This window comes from Lentinus tigrinus (assembly GCF_003813185.1).
Source record: "Lentinus tigrinus ALCF2SS1-7 unplaced genomic scaffold L226scaffold_16, whole genome shotgun sequence".
NCBI lineage: Eukaryota > Fungi > Basidiomycota > Agaricomycetes > Polyporales > Polyporaceae > Lentinus > Lentinus tigrinus.
In genome coordinates this window covers 504,740-524,691 of record NW_027137925.1, presented here as the reverse complement: position 1 = coordinate 524,691, position 19,952 = coordinate 504,740, and the positions used below count along the sequence as shown (strand labels likewise).

The 19,952-nt window shown below is 59.1% G+C and overlaps 9 protein-coding genes across 9 annotated transcripts; 3 read left to right on the top strand and 6 right to left on the bottom strand.

Annotated features, from left to right (window-relative positions):
- Positions 1–233: 233 nt before the first annotated feature.
- Positions 234–584, top strand: L226DRAFT_464882 (uncharacterized protein; the record flags this gene model as incomplete). The annotated part of the gene is made up of 1 exon (XM_067675890.1): positions 234–584. The coding sequence occupies one exon, from the start codon at positions 234–236 to the stop codon at positions 582–584; it is 351 nt and encodes a 116-aa protein (XP_067534403.1).
- Positions 585–984: 400 nt separating this feature from the next.
- Positions 985–1,519, top strand: L226DRAFT_546393 (uncharacterized protein; the record flags this gene model as incomplete). Its single annotated transcript, XM_067682419.1, has 3 exons — positions 985–1,198; positions 1,256–1,387; positions 1,449–1,519. 3 exons carry the CDS (start codon positions 985–987, stop codon positions 1,517–1,519), a joined length of 417 nt encoding a protein of 138 aa, XP_067534402.1.
- Positions 1,520–3,059: 1,540 nt separating this feature from the next.
- On the bottom strand, positions 3,060–5,692 carry L226DRAFT_536105 (FAD/NAD(P)-binding domain-containing protein). The gene is made up of 11 exons (XM_067681042.1): positions 5,561–5,692; positions 5,371–5,502; positions 5,192–5,312; positions 5,056–5,138; positions 4,733–4,989; positions 4,603–4,672; positions 4,493–4,546; positions 4,311–4,438; positions 4,116–4,245; positions 3,728–4,027; positions 3,060–3,646 (listed from the first exon to the last, which is right to left on the bottom strand). The coding sequence occupies exons 1-11, from the start codon at positions 5,561–5,563 to the stop codon at positions 3,506–3,508; spliced, it is 1,419 nt and encodes a 472-aa protein (XP_067534401.1). The 5' UTR covers positions 5,564–5,692; the 3' UTR covers positions 3,060–3,505.
- On the top strand, positions 5,326–6,380 carry L226DRAFT_98802 (uncharacterized protein). Its single transcript, XM_067687412.1, has 2 exons — positions 5,326–6,055; positions 6,104–6,380. Exons 1-2 carry the CDS (start codon positions 5,643–5,645, stop codon positions 6,219–6,221), a joined length of 531 nt encoding a protein of 176 aa, XP_067534400.1. The 5' UTR covers positions 5,326–5,642; the 3' UTR covers positions 6,222–6,380.
- A 948-nt stretch (positions 6,381–7,328) lies between these two features.
- On the bottom strand, positions 7,329–9,722 carry L226DRAFT_98698 (FAD/NAD(P)-binding domain-containing protein). The gene is made up of 10 exons (XM_067687410.1): positions 9,594–9,722; positions 9,341–9,490; positions 9,101–9,221; positions 8,934–9,016; positions 8,584–8,846; positions 8,425–8,497; positions 8,305–8,358; positions 8,117–8,247; positions 7,909–8,038; positions 7,329–7,851 (listed from the first exon to the last, which is right to left on the bottom strand). The coding sequence occupies exons 1-10, from the start codon at positions 9,594–9,596 to the stop codon at positions 7,417–7,419; spliced, it is 1,443 nt and encodes a 480-aa protein (XP_067534399.1). The 5' UTR covers positions 9,597–9,722; the 3' UTR covers positions 7,329–7,416.
- L226DRAFT_98722 (uncharacterized protein) lies at positions 9,673–10,277 on the bottom strand. Its single transcript, XM_067687411.1, has 2 exons — position 10,277; positions 9,673–10,179 (listed from the first exon to the last, which is right to left on the bottom strand). Exon 2 carries the CDS (start codon positions 10,004–10,006, stop codon positions 9,725–9,727), a length of 282 nt encoding a protein of 93 aa, XP_067534398.1. The 5' UTR covers positions 10,007–10,179; position 10,277; the 3' UTR covers positions 9,673–9,724.
- Positions 10,278–11,869: 1,592 nt separating this feature from the next.
- L226DRAFT_536099 (HbrB-domain-containing protein) lies at positions 11,870–16,139 on the bottom strand. Its single transcript, XM_067681041.1, has 5 exons — positions 15,543–16,139; positions 13,679–13,920; positions 13,373–13,595; positions 13,038–13,315; positions 11,870–12,931 (listed from the first exon to the last, which is right to left on the bottom strand). The coding sequence occupies exons 1-5, from the start codon at positions 16,092–16,094 to the stop codon at positions 12,274–12,276; spliced, it is 1,953 nt and encodes a 650-aa protein (XP_067534397.1). The 5' UTR covers positions 16,095–16,139; the 3' UTR covers positions 11,870–12,273.
- Positions 16,140–16,994: 855 nt separating this feature from the next.
- L226DRAFT_572089 (HET-domain-containing protein) lies at positions 16,995–18,955 on the bottom strand (the record flags this gene model as incomplete). Its single annotated transcript, XM_067684641.1, has 2 exons — positions 16,995–18,005; positions 18,065–18,955. The coding sequence occupies 2 exons, from the start codon at positions 18,953–18,955 to the stop codon at positions 16,995–16,997; spliced, it is 1,902 nt and encodes a 633-aa protein (XP_067534396.1).
- Positions 18,956–19,111: 156 nt separating this feature from the next.
- Positions 19,112–19,933, bottom strand: L226DRAFT_98647 (uncharacterized protein). The gene is made up of 3 exons (XM_067687409.1): positions 19,832–19,933; positions 19,741–19,780; positions 19,112–19,667 (listed from the first exon to the last, which is right to left on the bottom strand). Exons 2-3 carry the CDS (start codon positions 19,752–19,754, stop codon positions 19,205–19,207), a joined length of 477 nt encoding a protein of 158 aa, XP_067534395.1. The 5' UTR covers positions 19,755–19,780; positions 19,832–19,933; the 3' UTR covers positions 19,112–19,204.
- Positions 19,934–19,952: the final 19 nt, after the last annotated feature.

Below are 19,952 nucleotides of genomic sequence, written 5' to 3'. Positions count from 1 at the left end.
TCAGGCTTTGTACGATGCTGTTATTGCGATTCTTGGACCGTAGCCAATCAGTCATGATATGAAAGGTTCGTAGTGGGAGTATGGAGGGAGGTTAAAAGTCCAAGCTGTCGGTCGCCGTCACGTGGTGGGGAGCGCCGAAGATGTGCCAGAGACTCAGAGGCGAAGGACATCTCGACTCCGTCCACGACGACGCTGCAAGTCTCGTACTCATCGATCATCTTTCGTGCTATACCATGTCTACCCCGCAAAAGGCTACTTCGAAAGAGACGCACCCTCTTCCCCTCAGCTCGACGCTGCACGACCTCGCTCTCCTACGCGCATCCGATCTAGACTTTGCTTCTCTCCTCCCACAATCCTCCCAGCAGGCCAAGGCCAAGGCCGAGTCACCGACAGACGACGCAAGCTCAAGTCCTAATCCTAGCGATGCGGCGGTGGAAGCGAGCGTGCAGCGGTCGCTCGAGTTTTCGCGCGAGGCTCGCGCTGCGCTGAAGCTGCTCCATACCGACGCGGTGGAGCGGGAAGGCGGGCGTGTCGAAGATGTGCGGGGTCGGCTGGAGGATGTGATGACTGGCCTCGACGCATGAGCCCGCCGTCGAGAGTTTGTGCTCCTGTGGACACAGGGAGTGGGGACCGCCGACGTCAGGGTGGTGTTGCCAGAAGTGGGACCTTAACCGCATCGTCAGTCGCCCCGCCCACTCCCCGCTCTCCCCCAATTCCAACCCTCACGAACAAAGATTCTCCATACTGTATTGTCTGTGCGAGTCACCGTGTCCTTTGTGGCAACCGCCGTCGTCTATACCGGTGGTGCTTTTGCTAGCAGACAGCTCCATACTTCCTGACGTCACCCTCCATTCGTGCATATATACCCCTACCCCCTCACCGTCGTTCCCCACAAGTCCCTGAACTCTCTTCTACCCCAGTCAACGCAACACAATCAACCAAGTTTCTTTACCTCATACACACCCACCCACGCACCTCACCACCATGTCCAGCTACGACCACGAGAAGCGCGTCGCCGCCGGCCTCAAGGCCGCCATCCACAACCCCAACGTCTCCGACGAGGCCCGCGAGCGCGCACAGGAGCGCCTCGAGCACTCAAGCGACACATCCAAGGCCACTGGCCACTCTACCGGCGCGACGGACCAGAGCGGCCACGAGGTCAACCGCGTCCTCGGTGGCTACAAGGCCACTCTGCACAGTATGTCCTCCTTTCGAGCATAAGAACTTCCGGACACGTGCTGACGACTGCCCCTAGACCCCAACACGAGCGCAGAGGCGAAGCAGCATGCGCGCGAGATGCTCGACGCTCAGGCTGCCGGCGGCAGCGACGACGGTGACGACCTCCACCAGACCCGCGTCAAGGCCGGCTACAAGGCCGCTCTGCATAGTACGTCTCCTTTACTCATGCGAAGTCATCGAGACAAAGGGCTGACTGACTGCCCCAACAGACCCGCGCGTCTCCGAGGAGGCCAAAGAACACGCCCGCGAGTACCTCGAGGAGCAGGGCGAGTCGGCGTGAGGACGCTGGCTGACCGCTGCCTTTCTTCTTCGATTCGCTGTCCCCTATTTGTCCTACCACGGCCATCGAAGAGGTACCGGTACCAACCATGCCATGGAGTCTTCTTGTTGGATCACCCTTGTACGACTATGTGTATCTAGCGCGGCGTCGCCTAATCCTGTACGAGTACACACTGTATGTGCCATAATGCACCATTGCACCCGCCGTTCATTTTGACGTTCCTGTCGATCTTCTCGCGTGCGTTTCTTGAGCTTGAGCACCATATTTCCTCTATCCTCTATCCATCTATGTATCTATCGCGATACGACGGTTCTCAATTAACAAGTGACGATTGACGATTGACGAATCACGATTGACGATGGTGGCTTGACGATGTGCCTCCGTGCCTGCAGGAAGCCTGCTTCCGACGGACATGCGTACGCGGATGCGTGTGGCACACGTCCATCCCAGGAACGCCCTGGCAGCGCCGGCGTAAGTATCGATACGATCTCTTAATAATAGCACTTACCGCGTACAGTACTTGACATATTTACCCAAGGCTCAAGCCTACCCATCTGGCAATCCGGATCCCCTGTTCCTCTCCCCACCTTCTCGAATCCCAAGAATCCCAAAAGCCTCCGTATCCCCGGGGCTCGCCAGGCCCCGTACTTATCGCATGTACCTCGAAGTCCAGGTTCCAGGTCCCAGGTCCCAAGCTCAATCAAGCCTGAGGTGCGTGTGCACGCGCAGCTCTCGCACCGTTCCACGCAGAAACCACCCCGAAAACGTCGTCATATATGTAAGTATGCGTCGCAGAACGCGTGCGTGGTGCGGCTTACGAGCGTGTCTCGGCTATGTAGCCTGCCGGGTCGGTATACTCTACTGACGGATGTTCTGATTTCCCGCGATGCACGTCTCCGGTGCTATACTGAACGCCTCACGCCTCACGCCTCGCGCCTCGAGGCCTGGGCAGCGGGATCTCAGTTCGTACTATGTACTCCGACTCGCCGCTTAGGCTGCAAGCTTCTTCAAGACTCAAGTGCTCATCGCGGGTCGACCTCAAATCGTACTACATACACAAGACCTCTTCACGCACGCTTCCCGCGCACAACCCAGCTGGTTTCGTCCTGCTCCGTCCGGCGCCCCTGCAGACCCTCAGGCCTCAGACCTCAGACCTCATGCTTCAGAGACAAGCCTGAGACCGGGTCTGAGATTGGACGCGATGTACCTACCATGGCTCGTTGCGTATGCGCACATTGTGCCGTCCTGCGAAGCGAGAAGAGAACCGAGTCGACAGCCCGAGGTCCGACGCGCTAAGCCCAGCCTCGAGGCGAACGATATGGACAAAAGACAAAGGAACAGCGAAGACAAAAAAGAAACCAGAGACAGTCGAGAGCGAGGCACCACCGCACTCCGGTTCCGAAAAGCCTCGAGGGAAACGCAAGTCCGCTGTCGCTGTCAAGTGCGCGGAGTGTCGAGTGTCGAGTGCCGAGTGTCGAATGTCGAGTGGAGGACGGAAAGATCAGATCAGCAGAACCAGAGCGACAACAACGACATACATGCCATGTAGGGACGCAGCACAGAGCCACAGACACGATGTTCGACATTCAGGATGCGGGAAGATAGGATATGTAAGATGTAGGATGGATGCGTGTGGTATATACATGTGGATGCCAAACAAACAAAAAAGATGAGAGCGGGGAGGGGGGGTAGGCGGGGCAGAGAGGTAAGAGCATGTGTCCCAATGGGAATCGGCGGAGATGAGGGAAAGCGTGCAACGTGTGTGTTATGGCTAGAATACACGGTACAAACAAGACAGATACTGCAACGTAGATCCCGACGACGCTCGGTGCCCAAAGAGTGAATGTGAGGAGAAAAGGAACGAAGTGGACCCAAGTAAGATGAGGGAGGCGAGACAGACACGTCCCGCTATCCTCGCGGAGGGACTCAGAGAACTGCACGTCGACACGCACACGGCTTTCGGACGTCGCGTCGTCAGGTCAGAACTCAAGGCGACCCTGAGCGCATCTGGACGGCCACCGGCGTGTCGTCGAATATCCGCGCCGCGCGCTCTTGCGTGATACCCCACTCGACCCACCAGTTGTCCGCCGTATCCTCGGGGTCGTACGCGAAGATATCCTCAATCGCCTGTCAAGCACCCAACCACAATGTCTCAGCATCTGAAAGGGACACCAACAGCGAGCAACGAGCAACGGACGCCCCACTCACCTCCACCATCTCCGCGCTCGTCTCCGCACTGCCCTTGGTCGTAGTCAAGAAAGTCTGCAGGCCCTTCTCCGCGCGCTGGCGGAGCTCGCGGTCGCGCGTCTCCGCCAGGCCCGGGGGCAAATTCACCGCAAAGATGTTGCCCGACGCCGCGCGGATGACGCGCCGCACGCGCTCCTCGCGGATCTCCTGCAGCGCGTTCAGGAACTTGTCGATCTGGTCGCGCGTGTGCAGGTGCGAGAACAGCCGGCCGAGCGCCGCCGAGTCCCCCGTCGCCATCCCGATAGTGTACAGCGAGCCTGCCTATGTCCCCGGTCCCCGGGTGTCAGCAGCGTGAAGTGAAGTGGTGTGGGGAAACGGGGAGGGAGGGAGGGATGGATGGTTGGCTCACAAATATGGGGTGGGCGGCTTCGCCGATGGCCAGTACGCGGCCTTGTGGGTGTACCCACTCCTCGAGGAATGGCCGCTCGACCATGGGGATGCAAGTGATATCGATCGACTCCCGCGCCAACGTGACCAATCTGTAGGACAGCGGACAGCGGTCAGCATGCATGCGGAAATGGCCAGTATGGTGGTGCGCATTTACCGCGGGTCGCAGCCGGTCAGACACTGAAGCAGCTGCTCCTTTTCTGCCTTGTTGATATTGACTTCTGCGTCCGCCCGTGCGACGTACACGAAGAGCGTGAAGAGGCTCGCGCCTGTCGTCGATTCTTTCTTTGCAAGCCGTCAGACGACAAGTAAGAAGTGGTGGAAAATGAGCACGCCTACTATGGGGAAGCCGATAGCACCGTAGTCGGGGCCGAACCACGAGAAGATCTTGCCCTAGAACGCGGACGATGAGTATCAGCTCGAGGTTGGTAGCAGAACATATAACGTACGGCTGCCCGGACCTGTCGCACCATCTCTTGATCGTCGAGCTTCTCGAGCGCAGACTGGGGCACAATAGTGCTGTGGTCGTGACACATTGAGACTATACATGCATGGAGGGGAGGAAAAAAAAAAGCTTACTTGAACAATTGCAAGCCTACGGGGGTCTCGGTGTCTGGTTGGCCGAGAGCCTTCATGATAGCCCTGCGTATGTGGTACTGGGGGAAATGGCATCCGTCTGCACCGATGATAACGTCGGCGGTGAGGACCTCGCCATTGGCGAGGGTGAGGTTGGGGCGCTCCGCGTCTGCATGTACGTCGACGACGCGAGAGTTGTTGCGGAGGATGGCGCCGTGCTCGCGAGCGGACTCGGCAAGGATGCGACGAAGATCTGCGTACTTTTCGGGAGGAGATAGAGTGTGAGAAGAGAAGGCAGGGGTGGTTGTACGCGCCCGATGACGTACGTGTATCAGCAAGAAGTCACCGCCCGTCTCCTCGAGGACCTCCTCTTCCCAGTCATGGGAGCCGACGACGGAGCCAGAGTCGTCTGGGAGAGTGGATGAGGGCTGTGGGGCGGATGAGAAGAAGGAGAAAGCTGACACTGAGCGAAGAGGACGCCTTGAGAGCGGACGGCGACTTGGCGGAGACGCTTCTCCATGCCCCAGCGGTAGAAGATCTTGGTCGCGTTGGGCGGTATCCGCGCGCCGGCAGCGAAGGGGGTCTACGGGTTGGGACGTGAGCTGTGGGGCACTGGAGGAGTGGAGTGGATATCGATGCACCTGTTCGAAGGTATCTGAATCATCGAGGAGGGTAACCCTGTGTCCGACGCGACTGAGCGCGATGGCAGCGGTGAGGGCGGAGACGGCGCCGCCGACGACGAGGATGTCGATAGGGAGAAAGTCAGGAGTGCGCTGAGAGACCTGGTCGAGTTAGCCGGGAGAGGAGGCAGACTGAAACGCATATACCGACCATGATGGGTCGTCAAAGGCGTAAGTTCGTAAGTGGAGAGCGGAGCGGAGGGTGAGGGCGAAGACGGTGAGCGGGACGCGAGATGGGGACGGCGAGGAGAGAAAGGGGAGGGAGAGGGGGTCGGGGCTGGGCTTGGGCGGGAGGAGATATATACGGACTGAAAGAGGCTAAACGCGGGAGGGTAAACAGCTCATCTCAGACACCCATCTCCCATCTCCCATCTCCATCTGCCCTTTTGCGGCCACCTCCAGGCCCCCCCGCCGCCCGCCTGCCCGATAGCGCAGTTGGGCGGCCCGACGTTGAGCCTGCCGCCGTGCGACCTATACCAAATAAGGCACCCATCCCCGCCATCAGGCGCAACAAAAACGAATCCATCAGTCTACGCTCGCATATCATAGCACCCACTACTCTATCACCTTTTGACGTGGAGTACATATTCGAGCCCCTTGGTATGGGGACACGTTGCAACCATGCAAGTCTGCGACGCAATTACCGGTTAGCACGGGCAACGAGGCTAGACGAACGCTACTCACCATCCATCAGATTCCACTCTTCAAATGCATGCTGGCGAAGCGATAGTGGCGGCGGTAGTGTTGCCGTGGAGTGGAGTCGGAGTCGCTCTGGAGTGTCGCCTATCAAACTCCGATGCACCCCAGAGTAACTCGGAGTCACTCCGGAGTCATCACGTGATGGTCTCACTGTGAGGCCAGGATGCTGGACTTGCAGCTTGGAAGAGGGACGACAACCTGTAGGCAAGCACAGTGTTGCCAAAAATGTGTGTTTTAGTCCCATAGAGATGGGTGAGAGGCTCAGAGGTCGAAACGTTCCGTTTAGGTACATATATGTGTTCGTTTATGCAATCAATAGCACATTGCATACCGGGTTGACTCCAAGCCATACCCATCCCTCAAAGATGTTATGTCGCAGCCAACTTGGTAGAAGTATCTTGAGTACGCATTTTACAAGGTGATGTGAGGTATTTACGACGCGAAACTATGTAGAATGAGGCTGGTTCCAGCAGTTGGTCCTGATCATCTCGGATTTTGTCTGAGGCTCATGAGGCTGAGTTGCGCAGACATGCACTTTTCTAAATCAACACAGAAGGAGAATATCAAGCTTCTTGCTTCAATCAGATTGAGCCTCGGCGGTCAGGATGCCAACTTCCCTGCTTGGAGGGGGTAGGGAGCCAATGATGTTGAATTGCCCGGGTACACGGACTCGTAACGGTCAGGTTCTCATAGATGAACACACTGCACAAATAAAACAATGTAATTACGCATTATTCAGACGTTTCTACGGGCTGAACACCAGCAAACGCGTCCACAACAGTCGTGTCGCGTTCAGAAACGTGACCGCGTTGGACAGACCCGCCATCTGCTTGGGCGCTACACCCTGGTTTGCCGGTGATCCGTTTACCATATCTGGCACTCCAGCACGCTCCGGAGTGAGCTGGAGTGATGGTCGCCGAGATGCCGCCAGAGCGGAGTGGAGTGCACTCCGAAGTGCTCTGACTCCACGGCAACACTAGGCGGCGGTGAGTACGAGAACCAATGGCACCCTCCCGCCAATGACAGCTTCCAAATATGGCACCGAAGACGCCGGGGAGACTTCACGAAGCCCGAATCTCCAACCGAATCCAGCCGAAGACCGATATAGACCACGACAAACCACAACACGGTAAGTACACCCGCACAAAAGTCGCTAACGATGTGATCTCAGAGACAGCGCGGAAACAAGCAGTGAAGGTAGTATACAACGTTGCAACGTGCAAAACACCTAGAAAAACGACCAGCATAACTTATACCTCGAAACAACACGCACACATACCCAACACAACGCCACGTCCGAGCTAGAAGTTAGCTCACCACCTCCGCCTCCTCCACCTCCACCTCCGGCACCGCGTCGCTAATCGCCCACCGCTGCGCCCTCTCCTGCATCAGCCCCCACTCCACCCACCAATTATCCGCCTCGTCCTCGGGGTCGTACCCAAACACGCTCTCGATCGTCTCCATCATCTGCTCGCTCGTCTGCCCGCCCGCCAGGCCCCTGATCCCCTTCTCCGCCCGCTCCGCCAGCTGCCGATCCCGCGCCTCCGCCATCCCCGGGGGCAGCGACACGGCGAAGATGTTCCCCGCCGACGCCTTCATCACGTTCTCGACGCGCGATTCCCGGATCTCTTGCACGGCGGAGAGGAACGAGTCGATCTGCTCGTGTCGGTGCAGGTGCGTGAACAGCCGTCCGAGCACTGCTGCGTCGCCCGTCGACATCCCGAACGCGTATATCGACCCGACCTGCGATAGCGTGAGACCGACGGCGGAGGAGCGGCGGGTCTCAAAGTATGAACTCACAGGTGTTGGATGCGCAGCCTCGCCTATGCAGATCACCCTCCCGTCCGGATGTACCCAGTCTTCGAGCATCGGATGGTCCACCACCGGTATCGCGCTCACGTCCGTCGCATGCTGCGCAAGCTGCACCAACCTTCCCGTTCCCATCCCCTCCCAATCAGCCTCTTCCCCCCAAAAAAACACAGCCCACATCCACCCAAGAAACACTCACCGCGGATCCGCGTCCTTGATCGAGTGCAGCAGCGCGTCGCGCGAGCTCTTCCACGCGTGGAACCCGTCGCCCTCGCCCTCCAGCGGCGCATACACATACAGCGTGAACGCCGGCTCGCCCGTCGTTGCTGCCTTCTGCCGGTCAAGTTCTCTACTACGCTGTACGTCCGGGGGCCGGGGGGGACTTACCACGGGGTACCCGAATGCGCCGTACTTGGAGCCGTACCAGGTGATCACTTTGCCCTGCGGCGCCGCGTGCGTGAGTCCTCGGGGTGCAAGCCGGGAGACTTGAGGAAGGGGAAGACTCACAGACGTCCGCATCTTCTCCAGGAACTCCTTATCCTCCACCTGGTGCACGATATCCGCTTCCCGAACGATCACACTGCCCGCGCGCGTCATTCACCGGCTCCCTCTCCACGAAAAAAAAAACGCCCCAACCGGCAAGACAAGCAAGAAAGCAATACGCACTTGAACATCTGCATCCCCGTCGGCGTCTTCGTGTCCTCCTGCCCATGCGCCTCCATCATCCACGCGCGCGTGAACCACCCCGCGAGCAAATACCCGTCCGCCCCGACGACGACGTCCGCGCGCACGACCTCCCCGCTCGCGAGCATCACGGACGGCCGGCTCCGGTGCGCGGTGATGCGCGCCACCTGGTGCTCCGCGCCGTACCGCAGCGTCGCCCCGTGCTCTTCTGCACACTCGGCGAGGATCCGCCGGATGTCGGTGTACTGCAAGGCGCAAGGGGTGCGAAGGTGCGTACGGAAGGTAAGGAAGGTGAGGAAGAGATCGACAGGGCGGAATAAGAGAACACGCACGTGGATGAGGAGAAAGTCGCCCCCGGTCTCTTCGAGCACATCATCCTGCCACTCGTGCGCGCCGACCACGGATCCCGAGTCGTCTGTGCAACAGTGCAGCACAAAGCAAGGATCCGAGCTGGGTCAGCTACGCTGCCGACAATCACGCGGAGAAGAAGGAGACGTACACTGCGCGAAAAGCGTCCCCGTAGACTTGACCGAGCACGTATGCAAGCGCTCCTCCATCCCCCACCGATAATACATCTTCGTCGAATTAGGCGGGAGCCGGCATCCCGCGTCGATCGGGGTCTATTCGCACGCGCGCGCGCGTGTGCAGCATAGCAAAAATCACAACCGGAAGCACGGAGAAAGAAGAAATCCCCAGGTGAGCGCGAGCTTCGAGGTGAACGGTGGACGGAAGAACGCACCGCCTCGAACGGGTTCGTCATGTCGAACACGGTCACTTTGTGGCCGGCGCGGCGGAGCGCGATCGCGGACGAGAGGCCCGCGATGGACGCGCCGACGATGAGGAACTCGACGGGGATGAAGTCGGCGTCGCGTTTCGTCGCCGTTGACGTCTGGCATCGCACGTTGCGCGTTGCATGATGGCCATGGCGCATGGGAGGGCGAGGGTGAGTCCCTGGTGTCCCTGAGCAACGGGCAACGAACGGAACAACGCACCATTTTGGAATTGGTTACACTGAGATGAAGCAGGATGCGAAGGAGGGACGAGAAGGAGAAGCAGAGGGGTAAAGACAAGAACGGGGTATCGAGCGAACGAGAGGGGGAGCACGGGAGGAAAAAGCAAAGCCCTAAAGGGGCGGGGACGGGTAGGGGTGGACCGTGACGGCGACAAGCACTGGCAGTGCTGAGTGAAGCAGAGAAGTACTAGTACATAGAGACTCAGAGGGGTGATATATGTTGCGTTGGTGCGCGCATGCGAGTATGGTTAGACCTCGCGCGGATGAGGACGATCGCGCACAGGTGGATCTCGTGGAGATGGAGATCGATCGCGAGTACGCGTAAGTGTACCCGTTGCGACCGCGTCTCCCTCTCTTCTCTCCTCCTCTCCCCTCCGGACACTGGGCATTCATTTTTGAAACGTAAGCTGGAACTTGTTATGCATCCGTCCCGCGATCTCCGGAGGTGACGTCCGTGTTGTCCATGCGAGCTTCAAGACGGACGAAAGCTTGAACTCGAGCATGCATAATAGACGCGACACGCCCGGGGTACGGGTGAGGCGCAGACGTCAGGCACCGCCGGGCCACTGGGGGAGAGAGAGCTGATTATTAGCGTTTCTCATCATCAGAGAGTCCAGATTGACCTTCCGATACGAACTGACGCGTCGAAATACAAATACTTACAGTATCATGCACGACCTGCGAGATCTGCACCCTAAAGGACCTGGTGGCTGGGTGGCTGCTTGTCGCCCGAGCCGGAGTAAGCCCAGCTCCGGCGCACTGAGCACTCTCTCAAGTCGGAGTAAGTATCACCAAGTCGTCGTGCAATTTACCTGTTGATACAAGTGTAGTGAGTGCTCCGACACCAGATGTCTAAGAGAACCAGAAGGCGGCATCTGCCTTGTCCTGAGCGCGATACCACTCCCATGGTGCCTTCTTGTCTCTCCAAAGCCGAAGTTCTTGAATCTTGTTCACCGTACGGGTCCAACACCGCCGACCGGTCACCGAAGTCCAAGGACCAAGTGTCATCGTGCCACTGCGCAGCGTGCCCGCCGCTAAGCCACGTCATGGAGACCAGGGAGCCCTAGCGTGATGCGCCTCCCTGGCCCTCCCAACCAACCGAAGTCAGACCCGGGCCCAAAGCCCAAGCCTGATCTCATCGTGCGCATGCCCGCTGCCCGCTGCCCGCAGGAACGTTCTTGTCCGTGGCACCCCCAATCTTGTCCGGTGCCCGAGGGTTCCGACCTCCCGACCTCCCGACCTCCGAGCCAATAGCCATGCAGCGCAGTACTAGTGACACTAGCCAGTCGCAGCTGCCCAGTAGGAGATCATGCCACGCCTACGCGAGATGCGAGGCTCGAGCCAACCAGCAGCGAGCAAACCCCAGAGCGAATCAGCGCCGGTCGACCAATGAGAGGAGGCCCAGAAGCGGGAGCGCAAGATTGGTCGAACTGAGCCTCGTGCGCGTGAGGGTCGGAGTCGGAGTCGTATGCCCTTGGGCCTGCCGCCTTAGCAAGGGCGGGGGGGGGGGGCGGCATCTTCGCGCGCCACCATCAGAAACCTGCAGCGGCCACGCACCTCCACGCACGGCGGCACGAGCAGAGGTGGAACGCGGATGAGGCGTTGCACAATTCGCCGGTTGTCTCGGACGTACCGTCGAGATGTACAGCTGTATGATAGCTGTCAAGCTGTTCAACGTTCAGCGCCAGCTCCTAGGTAACATTGACAGGTTCCGGCGATACGATGCAAGCCTCTCGGGAAGGGTGCCGGCGTCGGCGGGGATGGGATAGTAGGATGTGACATCGATGTTATCGTGGTTCGTGTTCAGAATCAGAGGCGGGGACGAGACGGCGAGGATACGGCACCGGGCAGCGATGGGTTCCCAGCGTACACAATTCGATCGCGATACGCGTACGCGGGCTCACACGCACACGTAAATCCCCCCCGCCTCCAGCGCTCAGAACCAGGTAGCCGTTCATGCATCATGCATCATGCCAATCATGCATACTTACATGACCGACGTGGTATGTACATCCGTAGTGACACTGACAGCGGAACGGAAGCATGATACATTCATCTTCGAAGAAGTAAGTATATATAGTACAGTACAGTAGGATACTAGTACAGTAGCGATACACAAACCCGACAGAACACCAAGAAAGCAAGCGAATCATGGCCATAGCCAGCAACACCAATGACAACGCATCCACACATCATACTTATGCATCACACCTATACCTTGTACCCTTCAACCGGCGGCTGCGCTCTCCGCCTCGGCTCCTGCTGAGCAGTACTAGCAGACCCCGAGCCGCTCTCAGTAGCAGGCCTCAACCCAAGCCCGACCAGCTGCTCGACCATCTCCTACCAAATGCGCATCCGACGACAGGTCAGAGCCCTGACCTGTATATGACGAACGACGAGTGACTGTAAAACGCACCTGCGCCTGGTCCCAGTCCATATTTTCATCATCCTCATCCTCGGCCGAGTGTTCCTCCTCCTTCCCTCCGCCAAGGCCCCACCCGCCCATACTCATCCGCGTCGAGCTTTCTGGGTCCGGGCTCCTGCAGATGCAGCACATCAGCACATCAGCACTGAGCCCCTAGCACCATGAGACGACCGAGGCCGGGCAGGTCGCATCTCGCAACAACCCACCCCACCCGACGCCCAAAAACACAACAAACTCACCTCAAGCTCTCCAAAAGCTCCTTATCCCTCTCCCTCCCCGGATCCGCAAACGTCACACCCACCCTCGGCGTATCCGTCTCCCCCTCCTCCCAATACTCGCCCCCCGCATACGGCCCATATCTCCCTGCTCCCCCTCCCCCTGCTCCCCCTGCTCCCCCACTCGCACCTCCCCACCCACTCCCCACAACCGTACTCCCGCCAAAACTCCCATACGACCCCACCGCGCCCCCGCGCGCCCCCATCCCGATGCCAATGCCAATACCCATCCGGTCATACACATCCTCGTCCGCCTCCATCCGCATCCTCCACCGCTCCCTTATCCTCCCCGCCCCGCGCGGGCTCCCCAGTCCCCCTCCCCCTCCCGCGCCCATTCCCGCGCCCATTCCCGCGCCCACCCCCGCGCCCGTCCCCGCCCCAACGCTCAAATCCGCCTTCTGCGCGATCCGCCCGCGACGGTCGCGCGGGAGCCCCGCAGACAAGAAGGATGGGGCGGCGGTGCTGCGCATGTGGCGCGGGGCGATGGTCGCGAGCGGGGCGTGCAGGGCGCGCAGGAGGCGCGTTATCGCCGCTTCGCCTGCGGTGGGCTGGGGCGGGGGTGCTGTGAGGGAGAGCGAGGCGAGGCGCTGGGAGCGCTGCGAGACGAGTACGAGTAGCCTGTTTGTGTGTTGCGATGGTCAGCACGGGGACGCGGGGACGTGGGGGCGGGGGGCGAGGGCGGGGAGGGAGAAGAGAGAAGAGAGAAGGAGAAGGAGAGACGTACATCTGCTGCAGCCGCGCCTGGTTGACCTCTGAGCCGAGCATGTTCTCGTCCTTGGACATGGTGAGGCGCGCGTGTAGCCGGGGAAAGAGGGGGAGGATGATGCGGTCGCGGAAGGAGACGAGCGCGAGCGAGCGGACGTCGATCTGCGTGGCCGACTGCAGGAGACTCGCGCTCGCGCCCTTGCCGTTCTGCGTCGACGTTGGGGACGTCGGGCGGTGCGCTTTCGGCGTGCGATACAGCGACGAGAGGATCGGGTCCGTTTGCAGTGGGAGCAGCGCCTTCGCGGGGGTGGAGGTGAGGACAAGGGGGGGTGTGCAGACAGAGAGAGGACTCACCCCTTCGAGATACGGCAGGACCTGTGTCCAGAAGAACGTCCAGAGCTCCACAATCCGCATGATCAGCTTGTCGTCCTCCACGCCAGACAGCCTCGAGTCGAGCGTGACCATGCCCGCGGCGATGAGCTCGTACGTGTCGCTCTCGAGCGTCGCCACCGCCCGTCCCGGCGCGGCAGCCACGACGGTCTGGATGTGCCTCCTCACGAGCTGGTTCAGGTCCTCTCTGCCGCGCGTCGGTCAGCACCTCGCACCTCGCACCTCGCACCTCGCCCCTCGCCCCCCACACCACAGCACAGAAGGACTCACATCGGACACCGCAGCGGCTCGTTGTTGAACAGCGGGAGGATGAGGACGTGCAGCGACGCCCACGGGCTCTCCGTCGCGAGCGCAGCACTGATATTCGGGGCAGCAGAGGGGGGCATGTTGAGCGTGATGGTCGACTGGGGCGCGGAGATGGCGGGGGCGAGGGACGGGAGGTGGGCAAGGTTGCCGAGGCGGTGCATCTCGCGCGAGACGAGCTTGGAATCATATGTACGCGTGGACGAAGCCTGTTTGGTGTGTTTGGTGTGCGGAGTCAGCGCGGGAGATCGAAGCACGGGGGGTGAGAAGGTGAGAAGGTGAGAAGGTGAGAAGATCGTCCTCCCGGGGGAGGTGCTTGCGAGATGCGATGCGCGATGTGCGATGGACGAGATGCGCTGCGGCGCGCGATGTCTTCGGATACGTACAAGCCCAGTTCAGAAGGTTCACGGCTCCAATATATCTGGCGTGAGATGAGATGCACTGATGCAGGAAGGAGATCCTGGCCAAGCGGAAACTGGCAATCATGGAGGAAACAACAGAGTGGGAGGAAATAAGAGACGTGGCTACTTGTACGGAACAGCAGGCCCAAAATCCAACGGAGAGACACCCGAGCGAGAAATCTTACATGGGTTCAATCATACGCACGAGCCATAACGGTCTCCCAATCCAGTCCGAGCCTTCGGCGTTCAACACCGCACTGAATCCGCCATGGTACGAAATGACCACTCGTCTGATGGAGCAGGATCGACAAGCGCTCCAGGGGAAGATGGGCGCGATACTCAAGGTTCACGATGGCGCAACAGGAACAAGGGGCACGCATATGCATGCAGTAAGAGGATCCTCGCCAAGCGGGAGGTGGTAACAGTGGGAACAAAACATCGCCATCGCAGAGTGAGAAGAAACGAAAGAGCTCGACGATATGTATGGCCAAAGAAAAGCAAGAAGTCAGAGATGGCCATTTACACCCCACGACGATCCCGAGACAGGATGATGACCACCAGTATTCCTCTCCACAGCATTTTTAAGAGTGAACCAGCATGAACGGGGTGGCACGTCCGACACCGCACTGAATCTACCACCGACCGGCACGGCCGGCAGCAGCCCCTGGTTCAGCCCCAGCACAGACTTGCAAAAACGACCCGAGTATGGTCTGTGCTGTCAAGACTATTCAGGTTCGGAACGCCTGATATATCAAACTCCGGAGAGCCTTGTAAGTACTGGGTACTATTCGGCTTACTCGGCGGTCTGTACCTGAACTGAACAGCGTTGTAAACAGTAGCGTAGGCGAGCCATCGTGCGGCATTCATCGGATGGTCGAGGCAATAGCGGTAAACGCCTTGCACGTCACAGTGCATGCATGAGGGCACGCGGGACCGCTCGCACTTCCGTCGCGTGCATTCTGCCGCACGTAGGGAAGGGGGTAGCCACCAAGGTGCTCTTGCATCATGCGAAGGTTGGAGACGGCGGCACGTCTGGCTGAGAAGCTCGTCCTCAGATGGGTCAGAGCTCTCGATAAAGAGGCAACGCGGCATTCGATGGGATGCGCAGAGCAATCACCAATCGCACGGAAGTTTGAGAAACGGATCCAGAAGAGAACGCCGAGAAGACGGTGGGGAAGAGGGTGGAGGGCGAGTCCGAAAACGCGGGTGTAAGAAAGAGGCCTGACGATATCGTCGGACATGCATGACGGACGAAGTTTAGGGAACGAGTTGAACGTTGGTTAACCCGCAGTGCATCGAGGAATATTCAAACGGACATAGGCCGGAGCAAAGGAAGCGAGTATGCATGGAAGAAGGGGGAAACGGGTACACGCAACGCACCATTCGCGCACCTATCCACAGACGATCGTCGGAGTGAACGGAGCACATACCTTTGAAGGCGACGTATGGCCCTTGTTGGGCTGATTCGCAGGGGAGGCCATGGATTGAAGAGGAACAGGAGAGTGTGCACCTTCCCGAGGGTCGCGAGGCAAGGCGGAGTCAGCACGAGAGTGAGAGCGGGCAGGGAGGAGACTAGACGGGATCGGGGTTGTGCCGGAGCGCTGAGCTGATGAAGCGACGGAGGCAGGCGATGGTGCAAGGTGAGACGAGTGCGCGTGCGAGTGGAGATGAGAGGCCGAGGGGAGATGGCCAGCAGACGGCAGCTGCAGGATGTCCCCGAGAAAGCCGAGCCGTTTGGGGCCGTGGTCGGCGGTGGGCGCGCCCTGTGGGGTCGCATTCTGGACGGAGGGCGCTGGCGAGGGCGACGGGGAGCGCATGGGCGAGGGCGGGACGGTGTGGTCGTGTGGATGGAGGAGGTGACCGACAAGCGTCGTCGGGGCGGGGACACGTGGCGTGGCGTCGCCATGCGAGGACGACCGCCGTCGTTCCGGGCCCCGGAAGTCGCTTGAGATTCGACGAACATGCGCAGAGCGGCCCGCCATTGCTCGCCGTCGCTCTGGCTGACCTAGGCGTCGTCGCGGTCGAGGACAAACCCAGAAGAGTAGTCGATGACGCAGAAGGTGAGCTTATCGCCGCCACCGAGCGTGGCTGCCTTCTCGACGCCCGTTCTTCTCCGCAGTCCTGCTTCCTCACTCTCCTCATGCTCGTCTTCAACTGCGTACACCAGCACATCGATATCCGACAGAGAGGCCACATACAGTGCCTTTATAACGCAGTGTTATCCAAAGAGTGACCCGTATGTACGTGTGGATCGAGCGAGTCTGCTAACCTCAAAGTTCAAACTAATTACCTCGTCTACGCAACCACCCGCAAATACGCCGACATCGCCTTGACAATCTCTGTACGTGTTCCTACTCCAATTCGTCTGCCAAGGTCCGCAACTCTCGGTGCACGTACACGGCGGGCCTACATGAGGTCTGTATATTTACCGCAATATATGCAGGTGCATGAGCACGTCGTTGACCCGTACTGGCAAGTACCAGCGAAACTTCTCTCGCATAACCCCCATATCCCACCGTCTCGCCCGCCACCGATGCCAGTTAGGTACTCCTAACGAGTACGCAGTGATACGCATCTGTTTCTCTGACGAAGCTGCCCAAACAGAACGTGTGCTTTGGCCACACTCAGAACGACGTTGAGCTCCAGCCATCAACACTAAGTATTTCTCAACCATAACGTTCGTCCTCTTCGCAGTACTAGTCTATCTACGGGTTCTCCAAGAATATTGTCCACCTCGGCGCCGGCATCGACATCTCTCGCTCACTCAGCGCTGCGTCTGCGCTCTACGTACCACCCTCGTTCAGACGTAGGCAGTGCCCCGGCCGTGCCTCTCACGCTCGGGGGCGTGTCGCGCGAGCGGTTATGGATAGTATGGATCAAGCTTAAGACGACAATACCATGTAGCGGATCGCGGCTGCTTGCCAGGTGGGAGCGTTGCGATTGACGACCTCGAGCGAGGCCTTCAGAACGAGGGTGCGTGCAGGATTGATGGGACAAGGAGCGAACGACAGCGTTATGAGACCTCCTTCTTCACGAAACAGCTTGTAGCCGTGATAGAATTTGCGGGAGGCCAGGGGAAAGTCCTTCTGGTGGGATGTGACGGCATCCGAAGACCGATTGGCACTTTCCTTCCCCGAGTCCGAGGAGTCGCGAGTAGGCCATTCCGAGATATGGTCGAACTGGCAATCGTGGTCGACCGAGTCCTCCTTGTGGCCGTGGTTTGTCACGAGGAGTGTCGCCCATACAGGGTTTTCCTCTTTCCGGAGACATTGCCCGACATTGATAGTGATCCATTGAGACGTCCACTTGTGACCAGCCCGGAAACGATACCGTACGGGTGCACCGGGTACAGCAGGGTTGTATATCTTCACCTCGGGCCCGTCGAGTTGTCGCTGGAATTTCCGGATATCAGTTGGATCGAAGCGGTAAGGAGCATGGAGCGGGAGCTGCATTGGAATAGCGGGGATGAACGGAAGACGAGAATCCGGCAGCTGGCCAGGAATATGCCGTGGGGACGGTCGGTGCTTGATGAAGACGTCCTGCCACGACGCGCGTACCACCTCTCCTTGGATCGTATATATCCCGGGATAGCTGAGAGCTTGTATCTCCAGGAGACGAGGACGGTCCACCTCATACGCGGGGGGCCCGGGCTGACCTCGAATCGAACCGATCTTCCACTCCGTGTCCTCGCCGTCTTCATCCTGCCGAGTTGCGTTGTCTGTCGACCTCAGACAAAGCAGAACGGGGTAACCTCCGACGCTCTGCAGCCAGTGTAAATCGGCGTACGTGCGCGTTCTGCACTCTATGATGGGAACATAGGCTCGGATACCACGCGGGGTGACGGAGAATGTCTTGTTTTCCGCGCCGCGAGCGTTCCCATCGGGGACTATATTCTGGATGTCCGGAGTCACATCAGTATACAAGCGATGTAGAGCCACACCTCTTGACTTACTCCACATTCATGGTCCCTCAGCAACATATTACGTCGGCCGAACCATGCAGGTGTCAGAGCGAAGAGGCAAGAGTTCTCGTCCCATTTATCGGTCCCACCCCATGCGAAGAGCGTGGTGTCAGTTGACTGCTTCATGATCTCCTCCTGCAACCGCCTGAACGCATTGCGACCCTCGCCGTAGAGCGGAGGTATGTGAACACCAAAGAGACCGAGCAAGCAATACGCCTCATCCTCCGCCCGCGTCGTCTCCCGTTTCCCATACCAAGACATCCGCTGTGCGATGCTGTACTCGGTGTAGCTGGCCTCAAGACGCAGCACGGTCGCGGGGATCCCGGTGTCGTCCTCCAAGATATCAGCAAAGTCGGCCTTTGTTCCAAGAGTCGTCCAAGACTCGGAGAGGAAGAGGAGAAAGCGGGGAGCAACGAGCTCCTGTAACGTCCAACCCCTCCCGAACCAGATGCTCGTTCCGAGGTGGTTGCGAGCTCGGTAGTATGTCTGGGGACTACCATCAGGAAAGGCGATGGGAGTGACGTCGCGCATGTAGGCGTAGCAGATGCTCGAGAGCGCGTAGTAGCGAAACATGGAGTTGATCGCCTCCGAGAGCTCCGCGCTGCTCGTCTTGTCGATGCAGCACGTGTCGATCCAGACCCACTTGTAGCCGTGGCTCTCCGCGAGCTCGCAGCACCGCCTGATCTTCTCGCATACGAAGTTGCGAGGGTTCCTGCCCTTTGCAGTCAGGTTCCTGGCGCACTTCTTGCGGATCTTTTGGACATCCTGAAACGACTGTTCCTCCTTGTCCCAGACGTGTGAGAGGGTTGCGTAGCCGTCCTCGACGTCCTCGGGGTCGGCGAAGAAGTGGAGCTCGGCGCGGTCGGTGCTCAGGAGCCACATGGGAAGTCCTGCTATTCGGAACACGACGGTCACGGAACGGCGCACTGGTCGACATTGAAGCAAAGCGCGCACCTTCGGCGAGGTCAAAGAGACGATAGAGGATTCGTGACTGGCGTCAGACACGGGAGGTAGTGGAGAGTGTCTCAAAGCAGCGAGGGCAAGGCCATTGAGGCGAGCGGGTCCACAGTGGAGGCGGCCGGGGTAGCAGAGCAGAGGAAGGGTGAGACTGAAGAGCGAATACCAGTGTCGTCAAGAGGGAGGTTGGGAGTGGGGGAAGAACGGTGGGCGTCGCGAAGGTTTTAGTAGTGGCCTGTCCTTGGCTCCCGAGTACGACCTGTCAGACAATTCACTGCTTTGACGTAACACGGCGTCGAGCGACTCAGAGGAACATGACAAGGTCTCATCCAGCTGACGAGATGATTGTGGCGCTGTGCTGGCACTTGTGGGAGCGTCAGCAAATAGGCCATGTTGGAAATTATTCAGGCCTTCGGCCACTGTATGAGGAGTATTTCGTTGACGGAGCCTCTGCCTGGATAGTAGCCCAAGGAAAGCAAGCCATTTGCAAACGGTGGTCCATAAAGGTACCCCTGCTATGCACCACGGAGGCGGCGGGGGACGGTGGACTGCATGAGGCAAGTCACGTACGCCCGACGCGAACAGGGGAGGATATGAGAGTAAGTCCACACGATGACGGAGTGTTGAATGCTTTGACCTAGGCCGGGGAAATGCAGGATCATTCGATATAGAGGGGCTGTCGTCGAGCAGGTCGAGTGGACGAAACTTACGAGCTCGAAGTCATCCGGGCCCTCGGGTCTTTCTCCGCACCTGCGGACTCCAATCGATATTACATCCACACGAGAACACATACCTCGTTACCTAACAATACGACTACTGTTGCAGCGTCTTGCGTCGTCAGCTTACGAGCAGGTCGTGGGGACGTCGTCGGGGAGTATAGTAGTACTAGAAGAAAGGACTTGAAGCTCGAGGTGACTTGTAA

Bases quoted from the DNA above. Each gene is read 5' to 3' on its own strand.
- L226DRAFT_536105 (XM_067681042.1), bottom strand. The intron at 4,673-4,732 runs GTAAGCTTTTTT...TCACGACCACAG, and splicing joins GTAGGCTTGCAATTGTTCAA to CACTATTGTGCCCCAGTCTG. The intron at 4,028-4,115 runs GTGAGCCAACCA...CCGGGGACATAG, and splicing joins AAGCCGCCCACCCCATATTT to GCAGGCTCGCTGTACACTAT.
- L226DRAFT_536099 (XM_067681041.1), bottom strand. From the start codon at position 16,094: ATGGCGGGCCGCTCTGCGCATGTTCGTCGAATCTCAAGCGACTTCCGG. The intron at 13,921-15,542 runs GTATGTGCTCCG...CACACCAAACAG, and splicing joins GCCATACGTCGCCTTCAAAG to GCTTCGTCCACGCGTACATA. The intron at 13,316-13,372 runs GTGAGTCCTCTC...ACCCCCGCGAAG, and splicing joins TCCTGCCGTATCTCGAAGGG to GCGCTGCTCCCACTGCAAAC.
- L226DRAFT_98698 (XM_067687410.1), bottom strand. The intron at 8,847-8,933 runs GTGCGTGTTCTC...TGCGCCTTGCAG, and splicing joins GCGACTTTCTCCTCATCCAC to TACACCGACATCCGGCGGAT. The intron at 8,039-8,116 runs GTGAGTGTTTCT...GGGAACGGGAAG, and splicing joins ATCAAGGACGCGGATCCGCG to GTTGGTGCAGCTTGCGCAGC.
- L226DRAFT_98802 (XM_067687412.1), top strand. From the start codon at position 5,643: ATGGGGACGGCGAGGAGAGAAAGGGGAGGGAGAGGGGGTCGGGGCTGG. The intron at 6,056-6,103 runs GTTAGCACGGGC...ACCATCCATCAG, and splicing joins AGTCTGCGACGCAATTACCG to ATTCCACTCTTCAAATGCAT.
- L226DRAFT_98722 (XM_067687411.1), bottom strand. From the start codon at position 10,006: ATGAATGCCCAGTGTCCGGAGGGGAGAGGAGGAGAGAAGAGAGGGAGA.